Source organism: Cyprinodon variegatus, unplaced genomic scaffold (genome assembly GCF_000732505.1).
Source record: "Cyprinodon variegatus isolate N-32 unplaced genomic scaffold, C_variegatus-1.0 Scaffold46, whole genome shotgun sequence".
Taxonomy (NCBI): Eukaryota; Metazoa; Chordata; class Actinopteri; order Cyprinodontiformes; family Cyprinodontidae; genus Cyprinodon; species Cyprinodon variegatus.
In genome coordinates, this window is record NW_015150499.1 from 950,150 (window position 1) to 959,816 (window position 9,667).

Sequence of the window (9,667 nt, forward strand, 5' to 3'; positions counted from 1 at the left end):
CAATAATTTTCCATTGATAATATTTAAACTTTTCAAGGCTGCACTTTTAAAATGATGAAATTGTCCAGAAAGCTGTTCCGAACAAAATTTCTTTTTGTTGTTTTACACTTGTGTAAATGAAATGACAAACAAAATCTGTCTAAGTCTAATAAAATACCTGTTTTTCTGTAACTGGTTAGATGCGTGTTAAAAACTATCTTTCATTAAACTGTGAATTTTGTTCTACCCCTGTGTTTTCCCCAGAGCGAACCATAGAAGATCATGAATATGTAATGGACGTGCAATCAGGCAGAGGGATGGACACAGACAGTCGGCTGTATTTTAGGAAGAATTATGCCAAATATGAATTCTTTAAGAAACCCCTGGTAAGTATGTCAAATGATTTTACTAAAAATGATCAAGCTTTCAGACCAGTGGTGTTTTTTGTATGAATGGCAAACTGGACAAGCTTGTTATACAGTAAATTCCGTTTTGGGACATAATGCTGTAGTTTAACACAAAGCAAATAAAATTGTTTCCTGTTTCCCGGCAGCAATGAGGGAACTCCCCATGACCTCTTTTTGACATAGAGTCACAAGACATAATTACCTGAGATTTTTTTTACCTGGGTGAAAGAAATACCAGGTAATTTGCGTCTTTGTTTTCACTGATCTGACAAGCCATGAAAAAAGTTTTGTAAAGGTTGACAACAAAACTGCATTGTACCTTTAGTCTATCTGATAGCGTTAAAAAGAACCAAATGCATCACCAGCTCTTCCTGCACTTACCCCGGCATAACCTCTGTAGCCTAGCAACTGTAATAGCAAGAAGCACAGATATGAAGCTGTGGAACAGGATTTCTAACTTTTGATCCATGTGTTTTTTTTGTTTACTAATCCTTCAGGAACTTTATCATTTGTACCATTGTGACAATCATTTCTTTAAAATAAGAGAGTTGTTCATCTTCAAATGTACTCCCCAGCTCTCTCTTAACAGATTAAAGTCAAAATAAAACTATCCGGTTCTGAAACCTAAAATTTAATCTCAGCCAAATTGATTTGTTTAGAGACAAATGGAATACTGAAATACACTAAACAAAACCATTAGAAATCCTCTGGCTGATTTATAGCTGTGTATCCATCACTTATTGGATAAAGCTAGTTTAAAAACAATGTGCCAGGAATCAGCTATTTTCTTTGGATGCTGGAAACCTCATAAATATTGTGATGTTTGCGTATTTGTATGACAGGAAGTCTAATTTGTTAAATTTAATGACATCCTATACTGTTCTCATCATCCATTGACCTTGCATTTGAAGAGTCCCTTTTTTACCCCACCACTCATAATCCCAGGCTAATGTAGAAGTCCTATCCTCAGACCAGGAACTTTTATCTAGTGAAGTCTGTCCCCGGGAAGTCAAAACTACTCTGGCATAAACGTGTCACAATGCATGGAAGGCTTTTAGTATTGTAGATCATGACTAAAAGTCGTGGAAATAGAAAAGAGGCTGTAGACACCTACTGTACGTTGGATCATTGGTAACTTTAAGGATTTGTCATGACAGACAAGTGTTTTTTTTGTAGGTGCTTGTTCACCCATTTCTAATGCCACCTTAGTAGCCCACAAGCCTTTATCAAAAACTGCCACTAGGTCACACACATTGTATCATAGTCAAAAACATGAATTAATGTCAAACAAATTTTGCTAAATTCAATAGGACTTTTTCCCAGATCACATGGTTTCCATCTCCACGGAAACTAATGACATCGTGGATCATTCTGAGCTCATTGAGGTATGAATCTTTTTCTTAATGCACAACTCTGGTTTTATTACCAGGGTAATGATGATATATGGATGGTCAAATGTTTCTCTATTCAAACAGACCTTCCTCAAATCCAGCACTTGTCCTGAGATCCATGGCCACCTTCATGTCAAAGAGCAAAGCAAGAAGTCCTGGAAGAAGTTCTATTTTGTTTTACGGAGGTCAGGGCTTTACTTCTCCACTAAGGGGACTTCCAAGGTTGGTAACGTTAATAATTAGGTCATAAAGAATGAATTCAAGTTTTTCACTTTTTTTAAGTATATTTTAATTATTAGACTTTTAAAAAGTCTAATTTAGTTCTAAAATGATTCCATTTGTATGAAAGGCTTTTAGTTTTATCTAGATTGTGTGCAATAAGTCCAAAGAAGCGTCAAAACGGCAGTAAAGAATTTGCATTTGGAAAACTGTTCAGTATGCGATTAGTTGATAATTAGCTTATTGGCTGCATGTACACCAAACACGTTTTGAAAAAGACACCAAAGCAGGTTGAGCTTGATTTTTCTGAGGTCAGCTACAGTGGAAACCATACTTTCTTTGCTGCTGACAAGTGACTCTTATAGGCTGCAGCCATGCTAGCACACCCACTTTTCAACTGCTTTCATTTCTTAAAACAGTGGGTCTTCTGTTGTTAAAGTACAGGTAGGTTTGGTATGACGTCTTTTTTTGCTATTCAGTCAGCACAGACATTAATGGCTGAAGCATTACTTTAAATAAGGAAGTAGGGACAGCAGGTCACACGAAAGCAGAACAATGAAACTCTTTCAGCTTTTTTAACTCAGAGGTATTTTTGACACAATGTACTTATTGATACTGTCATTTGTCTAAATTTATCTCTTAAATGATAAGTTTTGTCTAAACACAAGCACAGAGACAGGTGTGTTTCTTAGATAAAAATTCAGTTTATGCTTCACAATTGTGATTTTTCATATTCTCTTTTATATGCTGCTTTAGCTCTTAAGTCTGCACCTTATCTCTAAAGAAATGTCCTAAAGGGATTTTATTTATTAAAAATTATACTCCATTAATCATATTGACATACACCTAAATTAAAACGTCTAACACTGGCATATACAGTACATGTGTATTAAACTGAAACATGTCTCCATTCCTCATATCTTGTAAAGTTTTCCTTATTTTACATCCAACAACCTGTTTTAAGACCGACCAACACCAAGTAGTGCATAAGTATTAGGTTGACAAAAAATTTTCAAACTCCTATTGCAAATAAAAATAGAAAAAAAATGGGACACCTCTGACACCACAAAAAAATCCAGATCAGCCAATTGGCTCCAGAACTCACCTTTAAATCATGCCTGTGTATAAGAGGAGTTCAGAGGTTAACTATCGTAGTACAAACCAAGGACCAAGACACACAGTAGAGAGACAACTGGAGATAATATAAAGCTCAAGCTATAAACAACTGATCTTAAAAAGCAAACCTACCACTCTTGAACAGTTAGACTGTGCAAAGGCTGGCTACAGGATGTATTATTTTAAAATGTTTCAAAAAGTACCTCGTGTTTTTCTTTACACTGGACAGCTATGTACAACATAGTGTTTAATAGTAGACGGACATTTGTGGTTGTACTGTAATATTATGAAATATGAAAAGTTGAAGTACATTGGAAATACTTCTGAAAAGTTATGTCTTAGGGTTTATCACATTGGCAGTTTCAATAATATTAGGATTTTCTAACAATTTACACAACATTTTTAACAAGACCAGCCATTTTTTTTGCCTCAACAATATGCTCTCTTTGCTGTACAGGAACCAAGGCATCTTCAGTTTTTTGCTGACTTCACTGACAGTGACATTTACACCGTTCTGTCAGCCAAAAAAACACATGGGGCACCAACAGAGTTTGCTTTCTGTGTTAAGGTGATAATCATTTGCTTTTTTTTTTTTAAATGCAGTAAGTAATTTATCAAAGTTTCTCACACATTGTACTACTCTGTCTGTGAACGTCTCGCTGCAGGCTACAAAGTGCAGTTCAGCTCGTGATTTGAAGCTGCTTTGTGCTGATGATGAGCAGACCAAGACCTGTTGGATCACAGCCATGCGCTTGTTAAAGGTTGGCTTGATGATGAATAACCGTGGCTCATGTCTTAGAAGAGGAATGCTGAGTCAGAGCTAGAATCAGATTTACCTTTGGAAAGAGGTCAAGGGAAACTATTGAGTGATGCTGGATTAGCATTTCCTCTCGATAGATTCTGCATGTGTCTGTTGTTAGGATATCTGGTGGAGCAGTTTAAAGCATTAGTCAGTCGCACTTCTTTCATTAATATTATCATTAATAAAATGCATTTTTCTCTCTGCAACACTAATGAATGGGTTTGAAGATTACATGCAATGTGATATTTATTAACCTTCTTTATCTTTCAGTTTGGGATGCAACTTTATCAGAATTTCATCCAGCCTCACCAGAAGCAAAAAGCCTCACCAGTGGTAAGCTGAAGTGTTTGTTCTACAATTGCAGGTCATGGTTTGAGTATCCCTGTTTCTTAAGAAGCAGTGCAGAACGCAACGTTTCTCAATATGCCAGTTGTACAACAACTGAAGTACTAAATATATGTGCAATGGTTATCACTTGGGCCATATGTAGGTCTTTGTTTTGTGTCATAGCTATGCAGAACTGTCTTTATGGTGGTTGCATACTGGTAATATTATCCCTACAGCATTTTGTACCTTTTTTTTTTAACTCATCATTTTAATTTTATCATTGGGATGTTTTCTGGAGAAAAGTGAGATTAGTAAAGTGATCAGCAATGCCCAGTCTCTTTTTTATTGTTAAATATTAATCTGTCATTACCCAAAGTAAGTGAGGTTGTTACAACCTGGGGGAATTACAGTTGTGCTCTCAGAGTAACCTTGGTAGGCCAGTGACTCTTGGATAGGTCCACCTCTGCTTTTCTTTATTTGTGCATAGCGACTCACTGTGGTTTACTGACATCCAATAGCCTTAAAAAGACTTTGTAACCCTTTTTAGAGAGATAGATGTAAGTAACTTTGTTTTTTATATTTTTCCATACTTCATGAAAGTGTGTTACTTTTTGATATCATTTATCCCATCTGTCTTGTTCAGCAGTTTTTATTTAAAAGTTTCTAATATCATTATTAGAATCATATGTAGTGTTATTCACTACGGATAATTCATAAATTGACAAAAGAGACATTTTTATACAGTATTTTCTTATCTAGGTCAAGATAATTCCGCTAGGTTTTGTTCTCCTTATTTAAACCTCTTTTTGTACATACTGTGGTTTAATTGACTGATATGTGATAATAAAATATAAATAATTTAACCCTAACAAAAACAACAAAAAGTTATTAAAAGCTCAATTTTCATGTTACTTTCTTTTATTAGATCCCCTCCTAATGGGTTTTTCCTGTAACAATATATTTGGCCAAAAAAATTTAAATAAGGGATAGTCTGAGCTTGAGTAGACTGTAGTTACCATAATATAAAATATTGCCATGTCCCATAAATTTCTGAAGATTTTATTATTATTATTGTAGCTTTACAAGCTGGTTATATTTTGTAGGCCTATTTCTGTTTTGATTTCTGTTTAAATAGATCAGTCTGCACAGACTTAAAAACACTTACTTTATACAAAAAGAAAAGCATGATATAAATTTGTTGGGCATGTAAGGAACCTTCTATCGTTTAAATGTGGACTTTGTCCCTCAGAATAGCCTACAACTTTACTGAAGCAGCACACAAAATCTATTTATAGGTGATGGCCATGCTAGTGAACGGGGAGCCTTCTAAAAATACATCATGATCAGCTGCTCTCACATTTTGACAGCTCATCTGTTCGTTTCCTGCTGTCGTGGCTTCAAATGCTTCCCAGCAAACATAGCCAAGAGGATTTGCTAGAAAGACTGGAAAGTATGTGAATCAAATAGATGCCAAGCAGGTTAATGACATTTTATGTATAGTTAACATGATATCTTTAGAAAAATTGCAACCATTTTTGATGGGTATTTATGGCATTTTATACCTTTCAGGAATGATATAGGAAGCTGTAAAATAAAACACACAATTTGTTCATTGCACTTATTTACATTGTGAAGCTTAGTCAGAGGAATGACAATAAGTGTTGCAGCTGAAAGCTTTAAAGTAATCTTCAGAAGGACAATTTTCTTGACTCTGTAGTTATTTAAAGGCAGTCTATCTATGAGAGTTTAAAGAGTAATACGTGTCCATGTGTCATTCTTTCCAAAGCCACTTTAATCCCTTTTCAATGGAGCTTCATGTCTGGAATTATCTAGAAATGATGGAGTCACATTACACAGACACTAGGTGGCAATACAGTGCCACAATGCAGGAAGCTTTCCATAACCTATAGAGGATTTAATACAGAAATAATAATATTGATTTTATTTTGTGACCCATGTTTTTATTTGCTTCCAGGAAAATGTTGTTTAGAATATCCTAAAAAAAAGAAAAATGAACTAATGTAAATTTTATTAAGTATCTATGAAGCAATTTGTTTTCTATGCCATTTCAGAGAAGCATCTCTGAGAACTCGCTGGTAGCCATGGACTTTTCTGGTCAGAAAACACGAGTGATCGAGAACCCATCTGAAGCTCTGTCTGTGGCAGTGGAGGAAGGCCTGTCGTGGAGGGTGAGCCAAGGTTTTCACCTTATTTGTTCCCTCCGTCTGCTCACTTACTCTCAGATTCCACATTGGGGGAAGATGCAAAAGGGGACAAAAGGACTTTTTAAAACTCTTATTACTGCTTCAAACTTGGCTGAAAAAAAGTTAGAAGAAGTGTATGAGGGAGAAATCTGTTAGTTGAGGAACTGTCGAAATTTACATCTCAGTTGTGATAATCTTTTGAAAGGACAAACAGTATATCAGTGATGTTCTCCACAAAACTGGCTTTTATGAAAGAGTGGCAAGGAGAAAGCATTGGTTAAGAGACAGCCAGAAGAAAATATAATATGTAGCTTTTCAGGCCATATATGAGACACAGCAAACATAGTAATGTATGACAGTAAAGTAGTCATTTGAGACCAAAATTTTATTTCTGGCCTTAATACAAGAAATGCTCTAAATGTTATCCATCTTATTTGACAGAGGTTGAGCTATTTTAGAAAATGCCACAAAACGGATTTAAATTAGAGGCAATTATTCAGGAGTCTTTTTCAATTTGGTCTGCTTGTTTTAGAGCAAAGGATTTATGCATGGAATTTTCAGTCTCTTTTTTTGGTCACATGACAGAAGTATACATACTTTGGTAAGGACCTAATCAAAACCATTTCACAAAGCTAGAAGAGCAATTCGAGGGAGAAAGAAAACAGTTTAACGGCATATTAACATTATTGCCAGTTATATTGTGGCCATAACTCATGTCTCCCTCAGAGGAAAAGCTGCCACCGTTTGAGTTGCCATGGGAGCCCCTCCTCCACACAGACTTCCGTTTCAAACCTAGGTATGTGAGATACTCCTTTATCTGCCTCATATATGTACACGCATGAAATAAAACCACTAATTCAAAATCATCATGCCTCAGCTATCCACTTGGTTCAGCCATGGTTCCATGGCAAAATGTCTCGAGACGAGGCTCAGCGTCTAATTATGCAGCAGGGTCCTATTGATGGGTAAATGGTCAACTCTTCATTTATATTTTCCTGCTTAACACCATTGGGATGCTAAAGCTAAGGTGATGTCTTGGTTCCAATCATCTAGTGAGGCTTATTTTACTCCAATCTACTTAGAAAAGAGCAAGTATTGCAGTATATATAAATGTATTAACTCTTAGACAGATTATCCTCAATAGACAAAAGTGTACAGAATATTATTTACAAATCATAGCCATTGTAATTGCTATATTTTGTATTTAATATGGTTGTTGTTTGGTAAAATTCCAATGCTATGTTTTTTAGGGCAACTTAGACAATAATCTTTATTGTCGTCTCTGCTCATCAGACAAAGATAAATTGAAATTCTGTTGGTATTAATAGATTTCAATAGTTGTATTCTAATGCACATACTTTCTTTCTTCCTCTTCCAGAGTATTTCTTCTGAGGGACAGCCAAAGCAACCCAAAGACATTTGTTCTCTCACTGTGTCACATGCAGAAAATCAAACACTTTCAAATCGTACCAGTAAGTACATTTAACCATCTAAGTTGATCTAAGTTACTGTCTACTAATTAAAGATTAGGTACGGATGCGTTTACAAATTCAGAAGGATGAATCAGATAAAAGGAAGAACAAATTATAGATATGTGTCAAAAAATATTTTAACACATTTATATTCAGAATATAGCTCAAAATGTAATGTTTCTTTATTTATTGGCACAGTTTGTCCAAATCAAAATTGGTACGATGACCCAGAAAATACCACAAATAAGAAAATTATAGATATTCACAGACATTTGTACCCATTGAGTCATTTGAGGCCTTAAATCCAACAAAATAAAAAAAATATGTTCTTCATCAAAATGGTTCTAGTATAACACTTCACAGCTTTGAAGGAGGGAGACTCGTCATGCAACATTTTTGTTTTCTAATTTTAACAATGCTGGCCATGTCAGTGAGTTAATCTACCATTCATAAAATAAAAAAAAGAAAGAAAGAAAAAAAAAGCTTTTTACTATTTGGTGAAATTACTTTAGTATTACTAAACCTACTTTTGAATTTAAAAAGTGTAATAGATTTCAATGTTCATCTGTTCTTTTACTGTAGAGGGCTGGTGTTTGGCCTACTCCTTTACCTGAAATTTAGCCCAATATCAGTAATGGCTAGAGAAATGTTTCCCTCAGGTTTTAGATCTACTGATTTCATGGTACACTCATTTATTTCAAGAAACATTCATATTTTCAGTCTTCCAAATAACACAAGATAGGACATAATATGACCAAGTCATATAAAATAAAGGCAATTTAATTGCAATAGACCAAATACCCCATGTGGTTTTTCATAACTTCTCATTTTTACCCATTTTAACTTAGTAACCTATAAAAAACAAAAACAGCATTTACATTTTTTTTGTGTTTTGTAGGTATGGGCTACCTTAAAATGGGAAAAGTGGAAAAACAAATCAGAAAAAAAGGAAAAGAAATGCGAAAGTGAGAGTCTCTCCAAATTACTGCCAAATTCAGACAGTTTTCTGGTGACAAATGAAAAGATACACTGATAAAGTCTCAGTAACATTAACACATTTTCAAACTGTCTTATAAAGGAGAATTATTTTAACCAACTTTAACACAAAAAAGCAAAACATTAAGAAAAAAGTGTACTTTTTTGTCGGTTAACTAAATCTCAATAGAGTTTGATTGACTTTTAATCCTGGTCGCATTTCTCTCACTTTTTTCTGAGAACATTCCAGTGAGTTTCCTCCACAGTGAAGTACTGTACACTCAGTGAGGGAAGTGTAAGGGAAGATTTTCTCACTAAGAAATTGGACACCACTAGTTGTAGAATTACATCCAAGCCCAGTAGATGGGGGTAATACAGTAAATAGCCTGTACACTTCAGTAATGTGTTCACCTACGTCATGCGTAAAAACAACCTGAGTCACAGCCTTCTGCATGGAAATCCTACCATATTCATAACTTCTCACCAAACACATGCATAATATTGAACAACAAGTAAATTACGAAACTTAAAAAGTCAATTTGTTCATTGCACTTATTTAAATTGTGAAGCTTAGTCGGAGGAATTACAGTAAGTGTTGCATTAATAGACAATCAACATAATTAGCTACTAAAACTTTTTGATGAAATATCAGTTGCCAATGAGAAGCAAGGAATAAAAATAAATAATACAGTGCATCCCTAATGGACTCTAACAATTATTAAAATCAACACAAGTTACTCTAGCTGTGACAACCAACTTCTTTCTCAATGGACTG

General features: G+C 34.8%; 1 protein-coding gene across 4 annotated transcripts in view; it reads left to right on the plus strand.

Annotated features, from left to right (window-relative positions):
- The window catches only part of grb14 (growth factor receptor bound protein 14), a 34,712-nt gene that overhangs the window by 21,957 nt on the left and 3,088 nt on the right, over window positions 1-9,667 (plus strand). For all 4 annotated transcript variants that reach the window (XM_015370491.1, XM_015370492.1, XM_015370493.1 and 1 more), the window contains 10 exons: window positions 244-365; window positions 1,697-1,771; window positions 1,862-1,999; window positions 3,570-3,680; window positions 3,778-3,873; window positions 4,185-4,247; window positions 6,314-6,430; window positions 7,172-7,241; window positions 7,323-7,410; window positions 7,824-7,917. In XM_015370491.1, the coding sequence (XP_015225977.1) occupies window positions 244-365; window positions 1,697-1,771; window positions 1,862-1,999; window positions 3,570-3,680; window positions 3,778-3,873; window positions 4,185-4,247; window positions 6,314-6,430; window positions 7,172-7,241; window positions 7,323-7,410; window positions 7,824-7,917 (974 nt within the window). The remainder of the gene's footprint in view (window positions 1-243; window positions 366-1,696; window positions 1,772-1,861; window positions 2,000-3,569; window positions 3,681-3,777; window positions 3,874-4,184; window positions 4,248-6,313; window positions 6,431-7,171; window positions 7,242-7,322; window positions 7,411-7,823; window positions 7,918-9,667) is intronic.